General features: G+C 41.8%; 1 protein-coding gene across 1 annotated transcript in view; it reads left to right on the top strand.

The window, feature by feature from the left end:
* Nucleotides 1-16,083, top strand: part of IMPG1 (interphotoreceptor matrix proteoglycan 1) — a 111,001-nt gene that overhangs the window by 33,132 nt on the left and 61,786 nt on the right. Inside the window, 4 exon segments of the mRNA XM_061626070.1 lie at nucleotides 686-741; nucleotides 2,978-3,133; nucleotides 12,007-12,065; nucleotides 15,312-15,332. Coding sequence (XP_061482054.1) covers nucleotides 686-741; nucleotides 2,978-3,133; nucleotides 12,007-12,065; nucleotides 15,312-15,332 — 292 coding nt within the window.

Here is a 16,083-nt window from a genome sequence, read left to right as displayed (position 1 = left end):
GAGAAATGATCGACAAGAAATTGGCAACATACAATTGGATCTGAATAGGGTTTAATGATGTTATTGGAACCAAGCGGCTCTTAACAGTGCATACATGCTGTACTATATATGAAAAAGAAAAGTTCTTCCACATGTGTACTGTGGAACTGTATCTGAAGGTGTAGCAACTGGTAACATAGAGCCAAACTAGACATGATGACATTCACACAATGAGCAAATAGTAGGTGTGCCTCCCCAATCTGGATTGGAACTGAAGTGCTGGGGGCAAAGGATTAACACCCCTACTCCCATCCTAGTCATGGTCCCAATCTAGATCAGGGCCCTTGTGCTTATTGACTTTTTTTATTTAAAAAAATACACAATTTTTAACTGAATGACTGGTGACACATCTAGTTTGGTATTTTAGGTGGAATCTTATCCATATTAACTCAGACGTGAGGCTCAGTGAATTCACTGAGACTTACGTTCAAGTAAGTGTGCATAAGATTGCAGCCCCAATGTGTGTCTTTGTTTTTTCTTGCATTATATTCATCATAAGAGCTCAATTTAAATTTTAGTTCATAGCTCAGTTTCAGACAGAGGCCAATTGGTTCTGTCATTTTGCTAATTCATACTCTTTTCTTACTGTGCAAAACCAAAACTCCAGCACATGTTCTTAACTTCTCTCTATCTTTACACACAGCAGCCCCTACAGGCACCCTAATCAATGAGATTGTCAACGACACCAAGACTCCCATGAAGGTGAGGACACATTAACATTCCATCCAGCTAGCCAATTGCCCTTGGTTTTCTAAATCAGTGACTTGTGCACCATTAGAGAAAACCATTAAGCTTTCTATACATTCCCTTCAGTTATGATGTAAATGTTGTATTAGTGTCTCTCCTATGAGCTAATTGTGAATGATGTTTCTTGTCCATTCTTGTGGAAAATAATGGTCATTTGAGATGGCTTTAAAGCAAAGGTTTCATCCACATCTCTTAATCAAGCCTTTTAGTCCTTATTACATAATCCATTCCTATTATGCAAATAGAAGCCTATGCTTTGCAATAAAAGGGGTGGAAAAATCAGTGTTTTCTTTGCTTGGTTCTGTGGCAGGGGGAGGGGAAGACATAAAGGAGGCATTGGTCGAGAGGAAAGTCTACTGGAAGCTCCTGTTAGGAATACTTTAAATACTGACAGTTGTACACTAAGTACCCACACTTTAAGCTGAGCCTATGAAGCACACCTTGGCCCACTGTACATTAAGGCCAGGCCCATTCCAACTGTGTCTGTAATCAAAGCAGTCACTCTGGATAACTCTGGTTTTAGCAAAGCAGTGTGGATTTTTGTGATGTGCACCCCAATAGCCCTTTTGTTGTCATAGATCATGGTTTCCCAGTTTGTGGTCCATGTATCATCAGTGGTCTGTGAGCTTCGTTCAGGCAGTCCGCAGCATGTCCACATTAAATATTCATATTCACTTTTAATTGTATATTTACTACTTCTTTTATTTCTTATATTGCATCTTATTGTATTACAATCTGAATCCTATACAATAAAAGAAATAAAAAGCAATTAAAAACCATAAAGCATGTAGCACAGGACATTACACAGAACATTACAACTGCTTCACCAAGCAGAAAAAACATTAAGTGGTCCACCAAGATCCTCAGCAATTTTCAAATGATCCATGAGGAAGAAAGGAATTGTCAAATGATCCATGAGGAAGAAAGGTTTGGGTACCACTGTCAAAGAGGATGCTGCAAATCTGATATTGTAATCTTAAGACTTTCACTGGAGCATCCTCTGCGACGTTACAAGCTATCATGGGATGCACCTCTTGGTTTATGCAGTACAGCTAGGAAGGGAGGGAAAAAAGATAAAACTACCGTATCTGTATATCCCATCACATCCCATCACTGTACACACACAGAGAGAGAAAGACCTAAGTGAGCTGGTGGTTGGCATCAGAAACCATAAGGACAGCCCTCTTGGTTTTTTTCTGGAAAAGTCCTAGCTGAAAATAGGAGTGAATGTTGCTTCTGCTTGTGTGATGCTGTTACTGATCAAATAGATCTAAACCTGTGAGATGTTGCTTCTACAGGGAATATCAGAACATGGGCAAATATGGACATATGCATACTGACACTTTTCTAGGCAGCTGTAATTAATATGCATATTCACGTATATATGTAAATAGTCCTGATTTTAGAGATTTGCATTGCATTCAATGTTCTAATACAAAAGCCAGTTGGTGCAGTTTTTGTGCCCAGTTATTTAAAAGGATTGCTACACATGCCTGTGTCTTTAAAAAATGTCATGCAAAACAGCTGTTTTTGTTTTCAAACACACAGAACTAAATAATACAAATGGGACCTGAAACAAAGTGTAGTAGTGTAGAGTGCCCCTGTTTCAGTCAGCCATGCTATTTTCCAGAGTACTCCATTCCCCTTATCCAGTTTTCTATTGTTATTTTTCCCCAACAGTCACTCAGCCTTATGTGGCCTCTGAACATGCTTAGTCTTTACTAGACTGTTCTTACTTTTTTTCTCCTCTTATGTTTTTTTCCCCCTAAATTTTTTTGTGCTTCTGCAAACCTTATGGCTCCCCCAAGCCTCCTAATACTTCCCTCTTGGGTGCGGCTGGTGCTGTTTTGATTGCATAAAGATTGGCATTTAGAGGATGAGTTCCCTTTTAGAGTTGTATTCAACATAGCACCAATTTGAACATTCCATCAGTGCAAGGATTTTTCCATGTGCAACAGAATGTTCTCCTCTCCTCCCTCCATGCACCTCCTAAATATGTTCTGGAGGTTCTCCCAACTCTCTGGATCAGTGCACAGTGCAGGGTGCACATGGGGAAAGAAGGGGGGGAAATATCCTTATGGTAGTTGAAATTGTTACAGTTGCACAAGGATTTAGTTGAGTACCCTAGTATACAGGATGCTGAGTGTTGCTCAGATAGGATGCAAACTTACTTCCTCTCCTGTTTTCTCAGGAGCCAAAACCGGAGGTTCCAAACATAGTCTCTGAGCTTCCTGTGGAGCAAATGGTAGAGTTCAGTGTTACCCTCACTGACCAGGAATATACCCCAGAACTGAGTGATCCTGCATCCCCTCAGTACCAGAAACTAGCTGAAAAATTTCAGCTTCAAGTAAGACCACTTGTTTACTAAATGACAATGCAATCGTTGCTTGTTTGATGAGGTTTGCTTGGTTTGGTTTCGTACTTTTAGTAGAACTTTATAGGCATGCTGTGATAGATAGGAAAATGCCTTTTGTTTGCTTGCCCATGTGTTGATATAGAATAGTGTAATTATATTTTAGGCTGCAATCCTATGGGAAGCTGCTTAGGTTTGCACTGCCTAAGCACTTCAGATTTCCAAGGAAATCACAAAGAGCGCAATCCAGCCAAATTGAGCACTTTTAAATCTCATTGATTCAATGTGGGAAGGTCATGTGCATAAAAATTTCCCACAGAAATAAGTGGGACTACAACTTTTGGTGGATCTGGCCCTGTCAGCTGCTCTGTCCATAATTATTTCTTATGTTTCCTACATTTTCATGTCAGTGCCAAATTGGCACCACAAATAAATACCAAGCTCAGTAAAGAGCTTTCTGATACACAAACTCATGTAACTATGTTAAAACAAATTAACCATAGGCGCTGTGGCTAAGAACCAGGGACTTGTCAAAAATCACCTAATAATCCAATGTCAAAACCTGAACCCACATATCACAGAGACAAGCTGACTCTCTCTACTACCTGGACCACACTGGCTATCAATGGAAGCAGTAACCGTGATAGTATATTATCCTTATTGTATCATATATATTTTTATATCAGTGCAGCCTCAATTGGTTTCAAAATTCTTTCAAAATAGAGAACTCCCCTTGCCCGTACCTCTTATGTCCAACGCTGCAGAAGTAGTCTGCACAATTTATAAGCCATCAAGCTAAAAACAGTCCAACAGCCATCCATGGTGGCCCACTAGAGACTCAGTAAGCTTCCTGTTTTTGCTGCCTACCGGAGACTACAGAGTTGGGTGGAGGTGGTCAAGGACCTGACAGACCACATAATATGTTGCTAGTTGGTTGGTTGTGTTCAATGGTAGTGCTAATTTCTGCTTGCCCAATGGAACAATATCCCCTCTCCACCCCCTGAACACTGTTCTGGGGGTTCTCCCAACCCTCCAGAGCAGATTTGGGAAGGAAGCAGGGGTGTGCAGGGGGTGGAGAGGGGGGATGTTCTGTTGTGCTAGTGGGAATCCTTGCATTGTCTTCTTCTAAAGCAACAAGTTAGTTGAATATGGCCCTTAGGTCTGTTGCACTAAGGGGAAACTGTGAGGTGATGTTCACCTCATGGGGAAGAAATGATGTGGCACTATTATTATTTAGTAAATTTATATACCCCCCCTTCCAGGGAGCCCAGGGCAGCAAACAGATAATAAAGCACTAAAAACATCTTAAAAACCCCATGCCAACACACCAGTTTCGTTCATGTTTAGATGTATCTGAGGGTTTACAAAAGTAGCCGTGTCAGGCTACCACTTAAAACTCACTATGTGGGGGAGGGACAGGGCAGAGGATTGTTCTGTGATCCATATTGTGATAAGGAACAATTCCCATGTGGTGGTTTTTCATTTATCCCTTAGCTGATATCTCTAGCTTGGAAAAGTTACTTTTTTGAACTACAACTCCCAACAGCCCCAGCCAGCATGGCCACTGGATTGGGCTGATGGGAGTTGTAGTTCAAAAAAGTAACTTTTCCAAGCTCTGCATCTGTTTTAGGAAAACTTGTTCTGGCAGCAGCCCTCTGAGAGCCCATTTAGATATGTAGATTGTGGTATGTGATATGAAGAAAGGCTTTTTATGCCATGGAGCCCACGCTTTGGAATTCCCTTCTCCCTAAATACAACAGGCACCAACCATACTTGTGTTTCGGCATCTGTTAAAGACATTTGCTGATCTTAATATTTAGCTTTTTGTAGTGTTTTCTATTTGTGTTTTATTTCATTTTATTGAATGTCTTCTATAAGCTGCCCTGGAATTTGGTAAGGGTGGTATATACTAATTTATTTATGTTTTGATTTAACAAAATTTCTATACCATTTGACTGTAATAAAACCTCTAAGCGGTTTACAAGACATTTTAAAACTGTCAGTAAAAACAATTCAAAACAAGCAATTAAACATTTAAAATTACAGTGAACTATACATATTTTACACAAATAAAATAATAGAAATCTGTCTGTGTAAAAAACAAAACCAAAAAAAACCCCTCTCCGTCCATGAAGAGGCTTCTAGGCGAAGAGATTCTGAGACGGTACAGGCCTATGAGAGACCTATGCCACTGTACTGCCCCCCATCTCCTTTAACATTTTTAGCTAGGCATGGCATCTGGTCCCCTTGTTGGCTAACAAGCATTGCCAGCATCCCTTCAGCAGCATAAGACTACAGAGATACCCAGTCAGCAGAGAGCATTAGCTGTACTATATACCATTAGGGAAAGTCATTTGAGCCTCATCAGGAATTAATGGACAGTACATTGTAGCGATTTCATTTCAACAATAAACCTAATGAGCAATCTAAATACGAATGTTGAATGAAATTAGCCACTCTTGTCTGAACTACTTTTCAAAGGAAGCTGCCATGGGACTCAAAAGCACACATTCTCCTCTAGTCATTTGGGCATTATCCCACTTCCTCTGAGTTAAAGCAGAGATGGCATGTTTATATCATTACTAAGACTAATTGCATGCTTCATTAGCTATTTAATAGTCAGCAATTAATGATCTGAAGGTTGCTTAGTTGAAAGTTAAGCAAAAGTCAGTATGGCAAGTGAGGAGGGAGATATTGCTGGAATGCTTCTTTTGGGATTCCCTTTGCCTTTGGAATTGTTAAATCCATTGCAAATGTAATGCTAATTCAAAGTCTGTTGAAAGAACTGGCAAACAACCTCATCCTAGAATATCAGCCAAGTTTTCATGCACAGTTGTGGGTAAATGTTCCACATTGTAACACTCTGACTTCTGAGAATTAATAAACTGCCTGCCCAACAAATTTTGAAGACTACTTTGAGGGCCCTGCAGGCTTTGTTCTCAAAATGAAGTATTCATCAATGAAATTGTTCACAGGTCTGTCTTTTATGCATAGATTCCTTGGCTTCCTCCAGAAAGAAATTCTAAAAATGCAGTGAGTGATCCTATGACAATGCTGTCAGTTCCCTAGTTTTTTATGCAAAATTGATAGTTTTTTATGCAAAATCTGTCATCTGATTGTTCTTGGCAAGGTGTGTAGCAATACTTCTACTACTTCTGAGATTTCATGGCATGGCACAGGGGAACACACTGCCATTGTGGTACATATGCCAAGAATAAGGGGGTCAGGGGTTTGCATGTATTTTGACTGTTGAACAGAATGGTAGCTGTCCTGACCGCTTGCCAGATAGGATGCTACCTTTCCTCTGGTCCAGCCCACTGTGAGAAGGGGAGTAAGTGTGCATCCGCCCCACCTCTGTCATCCTTGCATGCCCATGTGGGGACAGAACATCCAAGTACAACCTCTGTGCTTATGTCAAAATTGTCCAGTTGATTACTGGATTTTTTCTGGGGGATTGGTGAAGTGTTTTTGACCTCTGTGTGTTGGATTATATACACTTAGGCTGTATTAGGATGTGTGGGGAAATTGGAGGAGAGGCAGGCCGATGAGAAGCGTGCTTGCTCCCCTCATGTGATGGACCAGGTCAGGGAAGAGGTATCATCCAATCCAGCCTATAGACAGGCAGAGTTTCAAGTACTTATATGCACATCTGGCAAGTTACCATTTGGTAGTCTGTTCCTGAAGGTCAATAAGCCGGTCCCAGGCTGTGGTCTGAAGGCACATAAGGCCAGCTCCCTGCAGAAGCTAAGCAGGGTCAGGTCTGGTCAGTGCCTGGATGGGAGACCGCCTGGGAACCATATGTAAGCTGCGTTGGGTTTCTATCATGAAAAGAAAGGCAGGGTATAAATGTAATAAATAAATAAATAATCCTGAAGGCTCATTTATGTCCTGTGGTGAAAAATAAATGCAAAAAAAAAAAAAGATTAGGGTGAGCATATTTACTATATACATCATCGTGTTTAACACAATGGGATATTAACCAAGAATTGGCAAAGAGACAATAAAAAACAATGTATAAAATAAATAATACATTAATAAATTGAAATAATACATACTGGCCAATAATCAGTGTAAGCTTCCCATGTGAAAACAAAGTGTAGCAAATATTTAAGTTATTTGCTTCAGTATGATTGAATCCTTTGGATATCAGTACAACATTGGCTATCAATAAAAGCCATAAACTGATACCAGAAAAGTCTTCTGTAATTTGGGTCTCCTTTGCTGTTTTGAAGGCAGTTCCAGATCCTGTAGTAGTCCTGATTTTGCACAGAAGGATAAGCACTGTGTATAAATGTATTGCTTTGTTTCAACAGTTTATATACCACTTAACACCATAGTCAGTAAGTGGTATTCAATAAGGATACAAAAATATACAGTTAAGATAAAATCAGTTAAAATTAACAATGGCACCATAAAAGCTTACTTGAAATACCTGCTGAAATACAAAAGTCTTCACTGAGTGCGGAACATTCCATGGGGGCATTTAAGTGTTGAGTATTGAGTGGGTATCTCAAGATCAGGCAGACAAGATGTCTAGCTAGGATGCTACATGTGGGATAAGAAAAAAGTGAAGCTCTGGATTTGTGTTGCTACAGAGCCAGCATCAGGGGTTGGCATAGCATAGCTGAGCACCTGCAGAGGCCCACGGTGCAGCAAGAAGCTCACTGCTAATCCTCAGAACCCGTCACCCTGCTCTTCTTCTTCAATGTTACTGCCAGTTTACTTGCCCTCACCTAGCATACAAGTACTAACAGGAGCAAGAAGGAACAGCAGCCACTATTGTCTTGCCCTCTCTTGGGCAGTGGTGTAGATTTGGCCCAGAAGAAGAGGGTGAGACAGGCAGTGGAAACAGTGGCAAGGAATTGGGCCTACTCGGGAAGCGAGGGCACTGAGGCCATCTTGCCCAAGGTTCCTCCCCGAAAGTTTGATGTCAACACTGCTGTGGTTAGCTAGAGAGAGGGAAGTCAGAAACACAGTGTAGCCATTCTCTATCATTATCGCTGCCTGCCCCACCCACATTACTGTCAGCACAGCTTTATACGCAGCCTGATCTACTGAAACAAAGTGCTTAATAATGTTTCTTTTGTTCATCTTATGCATAGGCCCACCCAAAGGCTGCTTAGACAATGGCAGCAAGAGCAGCACCCTGAGCCAAATGGGCTGAGATGGATCGGCTGCACTTAGGACTTATGACAGAGCCATTAAGCTAGTTGGTTTATGTTGGTGAGCTTTTATCTCTGAGCATCATCCATGTGTAAGGTTCAACTGTTATCTCCCGCATCCCATTTTCTAGCCTCTTCATACATACAGTCAGCTAGCCATTGGAAATGACCTTATATCATTTCTGAGATATACCTGAAAGATCATCTTGCCCCTTACATGCCTATCACTGTGTTCTGCAGGTGAGGGCCTCCTGCAGATACCATCTTATTGGGAGGTATGTTCCACAAAACATAGGAAGTGGACCGTTAGTGTTGTGGCACTGACACTTTGGAATTCCCTCCTTTTAAATATTAGACAGGCACCATCTCTGTTATCTTTTTGATGCCTACTGAATACCTTCCTCTTTCAATAAACCTTTTAAGTAGAGACCTTATCCAAGTTTGCATCTGTGTTGGAATTGCTTTTTAAGATGTTTTAAACCTGTTTTTTTAATAGCTGTTTTTAAAGATGTTTTGTTCTAATATATTTTGAAGTCTGTTATTAAGTTGTTTCAAAGTGTTTTTAGTGTTTTGTTTGCCACCCTGGGCTCTTTCTGGGAGGAAGGGCAGAATATAAATTTAGTTTATTGTTGTTGTTTCCATTTATAGACCGCTTACTATCTAAAAGATCTCAAAGCAGTTTACAATAGAATACACAAGGTACAATAAAAAAACATATCAAATGAATTTAAAAAGCAAAATACATAAACAATATCCATATACATAAACATATACATAAACACAGTATAAAAGTCAGAATTCACCAAGGGAAGCCTGTAAGCTGCCCTCCCCGTTCTATGAAAGTATCAGAAAACTGAAATTATGTTGACCATGGAGGAGGGCGAAAGCAGGTAAAAGGTTATCGCTCCCCTGGTGTGGCTTGCTGCCATTTCTCTTGCCTCTCCTTCCTCCCAGGGGGGCAGTGGGAGCACATGCCAGCTGTGAGGCTCCAGGACTCAAGCCTCAGCCGGCCTGTGTGTCCATTTTTCTGAAGGCAGAGCATCTCTCTGGGAGGCAGGTTGTGATCAGAGAGCAGGATGGGCTTTAGCTGGGGGCTAAAAAGGGTGGCTGTCATGTTGATGTTGATGGGGGACTGCATGTGACCCTCACAATAGGGAAAATCAGAGGCCCACTCTGCCTTGTCTGCATAGCTTCAGTGACTGGTGTGATGTTCCTGTATTAATGTATATATGGTAAGTACTGTTTGTATAGAAGATATGTGGTAAGTGGAGTGAAAGAGGAGGGGGGAGTAAATGAGCAGTAGAATGCTGGATGATTGGCTGAGTGTTTGAATGGCTGAGAGTATAAATGGAAGGATGACAATTGAATCTGGGTGGACATTAGTGGGTTGTTTGAGAGGTGTTTGGTGGGGTTTTTGAGAGGAGATTGTGTGGAGAGTTGGTGGATGTGAGGAAAGTGTGGAGTTCGGATTAATACTAAGACAAGTATCACAGGAATAGATGAAACCATATGCTTATGTGCCTTTATAAAGTAATCTTGTTATTTCTAATATTTAATAAACACTATTTTGGTTTACCGGAGGCCTGATCCTTGGCTGGGGAATATACAGACCAGAGGGGAGGGCAAGGTACTTACCAAGGCTGAAGGGAAACTGTAACAATTGGTGGCAGTGGTGAAGGGAAGAATATAACACCACAAGTATCCAGAGCAACCCAAAATTATAGGCATTCTATATAGATCAAAGGGATTGGGACAGCTTAAGCACGCAGTCACAGAGGTAACCTGATTGAGAGAGACTCAGGCAGAGTCTCTGGGAATACTGGTTATAGGACGTGACTGGTGGTGCTGCCTAGCAGGGGGATCTGGTGAGGTCTGTGCTAGAGCGGAGAGAGAAACCATAAAAAAGGACAGTCCGGACTGGTGGAGTCCCTGGTGGTGCTTAGTGACAGGCAGTAGCCACGAGCAGGTAGGAACCTGACAGGGAGAGCCAGGGAAGGGTGTCACAACTGGTCCCGTGGCCAGGAGGACCTGCCTCTGAGGGGGGCCCCTCCGAAACTTCCTCACCGGTGTCTCTGTCTGCACCAGCTAGTTGGGTGGCCAGCAGCAGCAGCAAGAGGAGGAGGTCCAACCCCAGCCCCTCCCAAGCATGGATGCTTGTTGTGACTCCTTGCGGGGTCTCTCCAAGCCCGTCGGAGCAGATGATTGTGAACATCAAGCACTTAGTTCACAATTTAGCAATCCTAGGAAAAAACATCTGGCTGACTCTTCTTTCTTCCTGGTTTACAGCTCTGCCCCTGGAGATGCCAGGGATTGAACCCAGAACCTTCTGTATGCAAAGCAGATGTTCTGTCACCGAACAAGAGCCCTTCTTGTTGTTAAATAATGATATATTGGGAGTGATTATTGTGTAATATGGTGACAGTCTTTTCTAATGATGTTTTGTGGGTGTAGGAAGTTGGTGATTCATGACCTGAATCAAATGTTTTGCATCAAGCCTGTGATTAAATTATTTTATAGAATTTCCCCTCCTGAACTGCAGGGAGAGGTGGGACACAAATATTATAAATGAGTCCCAGGAAGGCACACACTGCCACTGATCTCAGGGCTGGCCCTGCTACTAGGCAGTGAAACGGCTACCTCAGGCAGCAGATTCTTGGGGGTAGTGAGGTGTTGGGAAGACCAAACTGCATGTGCCAGGTATCCTGCCCTGCATCCTCTAGGCTAGCCTTCTGCCCTCACATGTGGTGGTGATCAGCATTAATGTCGCCAGTGTTGAAGTAAGATTTCGCTGCCAGTCCAGTCAGCTTTTGTAGGTGGAAGGGGGACTCCATCTTCTCCTTTGCCTCAGGAAGCAAAATGTTTTCCGCCATCCTGGACTGATTTGAAAGCTCAGGTCATGTGGTACCCCATGCAACATGGTAGCAAACATCACCAAACTGGACTCCCTAATAAAGTGAGCCTCTATGATGCATTTGCAAATACATGTGATCCCCCACCTCGTTTACATCGTTAAGGATGCATCAAAAGCCATAAAGTGACTGAAGAGGCACTTAGGGGTATGACATATTCTGCACAAGCTGACAGGAAATCAGTCCATGTTAATGTTCCCCATATGCTGGATTGAATCCTGGCCTAGAAAACCAAGGCTGTAAACACATCAGTAGATCAAAGCATTTTCATTAGCCACACCTGGAGGGGGAACAAGTTGATCTGCCTATCAGTTGTGAAACCTCTTTAAAAAATTAAAAAAGCACTCAAGCTGATCCCACCAGGTTTTACAATGAAAAGGACCAGGGTTTGACTAGTGTTGCATGCCCCTGGTTTCAGAAGAGAGAGGTGGAGATGCACTGGAACCGGCAGAACACTGAGTATGTTTCTACCCCAAAACAATGCCCTCTGTAAAATTATTGCAAACACAGCTACTATTAATATATACAGGGTGACGCTGTGAGAAAAGCTGTGGCATAGACAGGGCTTTGTCCATTAATCCTAACAATATTTCAGCATGTCCAAGTTAAAATACTTAATTAAGGTCTCCGCTAATCGTGCAACTGAAACAAATTCCCCAACGATCTTTCTGAATTCCAAAGTTCTGTTTTACAAATAGGCCCTTCTGGGAGTAAATGCTTATTTAGTTAACATCTGTTAGTTCCCTTGACAGAAGAATGAACATATAATTAACTTTTCTCTCTCTCTTTTTAATAGATGCAAAAGATATTTGAGAAACTTGCAGGATTCAAGGAAATCCGTGTGTTAGGATTTAGGTAAGTGACAATATTATTCACTTTCTAGTTAGGGGCAAGCATTCTCTTCTCACCAGTAGGGAGGCAAATAAGGCACTTTTTATTGTAGGAAGTGTGTTGTTACTATTTGAGAATCTTCTAATCAGCTTTTTCTGTGATGAATAGCTTTGTTCTGTTTTTACTTGGTTTTTAGGGATTTTATTTAATGTGATTATGTAGTCTTATTATTTTTTATGTAAACATCATAGAGGGTTTTTTTATTAAATTGTATAATTTATTTATCTTTTAGGAATCAGTAAATCTTTGTTTTTGAAATCAAGCAGGGAAACTGGGTTAGACCAAAGTATTTCTAAACGGCTTCTGACCAGACCACTTGTGCTGCCTCAGACTGCAAAGCCTGCCACTGCCTGTTCCGCTGCTGCCTCTCCTCCCCTCCTCTTCCTGCTGCCACTCTTTGTCCTCCACTCTGCTGCTTTGCCCTTCCTGCTAGCTGCCAACAAAGTGGTGACAGCAGGCGCTCCATGTGTTGCTTTGAGGAAGGGGTCCTTTCTCAGAGCGAGACATTGGGAACCAGGTTGCCTAGAGAGCCCCTGTCTTGCCACTGCTTTGCTTTCATGGCAGCCCATTCCTACTTAAAGTGCCCAAAAAACTTTAAAGGAAGGACTCCTTCCTCAGAGTGCTACATGAAGCACCTGCCACCACTACTGTCAGCATTGAGCAGAGAAGGTGGAAGGGGGTGAGGGCTGCCAGCAGTGGGAGGACCAGGCAGGGAGCACATAGGAGCAGCAGTGGGCTGGTGGCCACCCAGTTGGGGGAGGTGCACAGTCTGCCACCCCTCCTGATCCACCCTCTGAGTGGCATAGCTCATGTTTTGGGTGGCCCTGCTTCTGACCTTCAGATTATTGAAGAAAGAGCAGAGTTCTGATTTCTTCTGGGAAAACTAGCTATTTCTGAAGCTTCCTTTTGTTTGTTATCATGCAACATTTCTCATTTGCTTTTCATTATGAAATTAATTGCACTATTGCAAGCCTTGTTCACGAAGCACACATCTGTCACTGAGCTTGAAAGCCACACAAAAGTAGACTGGAAGAGCAGGACAGCAATTTTAACACTATTAGGCCCACTCAGATAGACACAGTGGCTTTCTGTTCTCAACTGTGAGGGGAAACTTTACATAGGCACAATGGAGAATGGTCATGGGAACACATACAATGCTCCAGTTCATACACAGGAAAAGAAAGCTCCTAGGGGCACAAGCTTGTGACTCACACTCTCAACATTCCACATGAATGGTCTGATGATCACAGATTTGTTTGAAGTGCACTGAAATCTGAGTGGTGGCAGGCTTCCAAGGGATGGCAAACATCCATGTGGTGGTGGTGTACAGTAGTTGAGGGTGTGTGGCTGTTATGGGGCAGTATCAGCACTATGCCAACAGCTCACTCAAGCCTAAGCAATGGAAGAAGCTAGCCCATGTTGTTACCTCCATTTATATACATTCATATTTTCAGCTTTTGTTTAAAATTATCCTAGTGAATTCATGACTACAGTGAAATTTCAGCTGGAGACTTCCAGCTTATGCTCTTAGCCACCTGTGGGCCTCTAGATGATGTTGAGTCCTGGTGGGACTCATGGAGTCCAACATTTGGAAGTTCCACAGGTTCCGCATCCCTGTGCTACCAGAATATCCTTCTAGACTCTTTTTATGTGTTGAAGAATGCTTCTGGACAATTCTGTCTTCTCTTCATTTTCTTCCTTCCCAGTTTTTCTCTTCATATAATGACAATAAATGGCAGCTAGTTGTGGGTTGTTTTGATTGATGAGGTAAGGGAGACTGGAAGCAAACAGTACTTATTGTGGGTCAGGGAAGGCCACGGTTTTCTTGTCCTGTCACAGTTTTAGGTCAAGGCATTATTTAATACTGAAATAGAGGGCTAACAATATCTAGTATATTTCGGATGCAACTTCTCAAGCATACAGATGTTTTAGCACTTCAGTGAAAATCATAATCTGTAGCAGCAGCATCTTTGCTCGCTCTCTCTTTTTAGAGCAGTAATAAGTGGTTTGTTAAGGTTTCTGGACTGTTTTTGTATGTCTTTCATTTCCACACATCCAATGGCTTTTCTTTTCAGAAAACATAAAAGAACGATAAGCAAATGTCATAAAGGTCATTTTCTTTTTAATGTTGACAAAGACAGACGTTCATTTTCTGTTTTATTGACATGCTGTTGCTTAGCATTTTGTGTAAACTCAAACAGAAAAGGATTTTAGAAAATTGAGAGAGGATGCCACTGAGTTTAGCACAAGCTGTAAGCTGGAATAAGTGAACAGATTTTAGTGTAAATCAGAGGTGCTAGATTACAAGAGAATAATTGTGATGTCATGGTGAACTGAGCCCCAGGGGCTCAAACTGGTTCTACAAATATTTCCTGAAACCTTAACCTATTTGAATATATACCAAAAGTACATGATGCCTGTGGTTAGGAAAGAATGCTTCAGTTATGTGGAAGAATTAAGAGCTGGCACCTATGACTTGGTCTTCTTTTTCTGACACAACATGAGTTGCTAGGAAAGACAGACTGCTTGGGGTATTATGACAGAGAAGCCAGGATCATATTTACAGGATGTGGCACATAATTGCTGCTGCTCCATGTACACCAAATGATCCATAAAGCTCTTACACTTGGCGTTTAAAACAGTCTTCTGGTAGAGCCACATGTGTATGCAGGGGCAGCTAAAGAGCTCCCTATTTGGCATAGGAAACCTTTCAGACAAACAAAGAGAGGACAGTATTACAAAATGCCAAGGCAGGACATGGCCTCAAGAAGTGTGCATAGTCAGAATAAGAATTAGGTCAGGTTGCCAAGGCCTGGATTTGGACCACAGCCAAAGTCAATCCCAGCTTCTTCATTGCCACAGGGAAAGGTGCAGATTATTAGCAGCCAATGAAGTGTAAATGGTGACCTGGGGAGGGGAGGGGAAATGGAGGGGAGGGGAGAAAAATGTGATGAGCATTCAACTTGCGGAGAGCTTCTTTTGCTATAGGAAGGAAAAGAGAAGAGGAGCCTTCCTGTTTGTAAAGTAAAGAATTTGAATAGTGGTGATGAGGCTGTCCACTTGCCTTGAAACAACAAAGAGGAAAGATGCAGCGTATACTGCTAACCAAGTTATATGTTTATATGCTTTAACAGTTTAATATTTTTCTTTCTTCCTTTCTTTACCTTTGAAATGCTCCAATCTGTCCTGTCTTTGTGTGCTGAACTGAAGACAGAGGAAGGGAAAAGATGGGTAACCTTCCTGCATGGTTTTTTAAAAAAGAGATATAGATTAGATATAGATGTAGCATACAGTGTGACATGGCATACTCTGGGATTCATAGTAGCGGTGCTGATGTGAATCATTAGCCTCGTATTAAGATACAGAATCTAGAAGAGACGTGAAGACTTACCCGGCATTCAGCCACCTTAGCTGAAGCCATGATGCAGTATAGGGAGACTATGACTGATGTGAACAGCAAAGGTTCCTCCCTCTCCAGTATAAAACAGATAATGAAAATGTTTTGATTTTATGTTATGCTGAAAATAACAGATTCCTTTTTTTCTTGGTGGGGTCATCACCCTATCACAGAGCTCTTGTAACCTTCACATTGTCTTCAATAAATCTATAGGAGTACAGAACAAGAGTAAGAATAGAGTAAAATAAACACATTTATACACCAGCCTAGAAAATGACTTGCTATAACGCAAACTGATTCCCAGGCTCCCTTTATGCATCTTTGAAGTACTGCTGGAAGGTCAGTTATCACTGACCCACAAAAAGAAGTTGTCCAATGGGAAGATTTTTCAGACCCCCTTAGGTGCCTACCAAGTAACTATTGATTTTCAGTGTATGATACAAGTCTGAAATATTTTTGAAGCCTGTTTTTTCCCCTCGCTGTTGTAGAAGTTTTGCCATGGAGTGGCATATACAAAGCACAAGCCAGCATCTCCCTCTTCCTTCAGATGTTTGCCACTGCAGAACAGTATGAAGCAAGCATAGT

The sequence above is a fragment of the Rhineura floridana genome, chromosome 4 (genome assembly GCF_030035675.1).
Source record: "Rhineura floridana isolate rRhiFlo1 chromosome 4, rRhiFlo1.hap2, whole genome shotgun sequence".
Classification (NCBI taxonomy): Eukaryota; Metazoa; Chordata; class Lepidosauria; order Squamata; family Rhineuridae; genus Rhineura; species Rhineura floridana.
The sequence above is the reverse complement of the archived record's forward strand: the minus strand, read 5'-3'. Positions and strand labels throughout refer to the sequence as shown.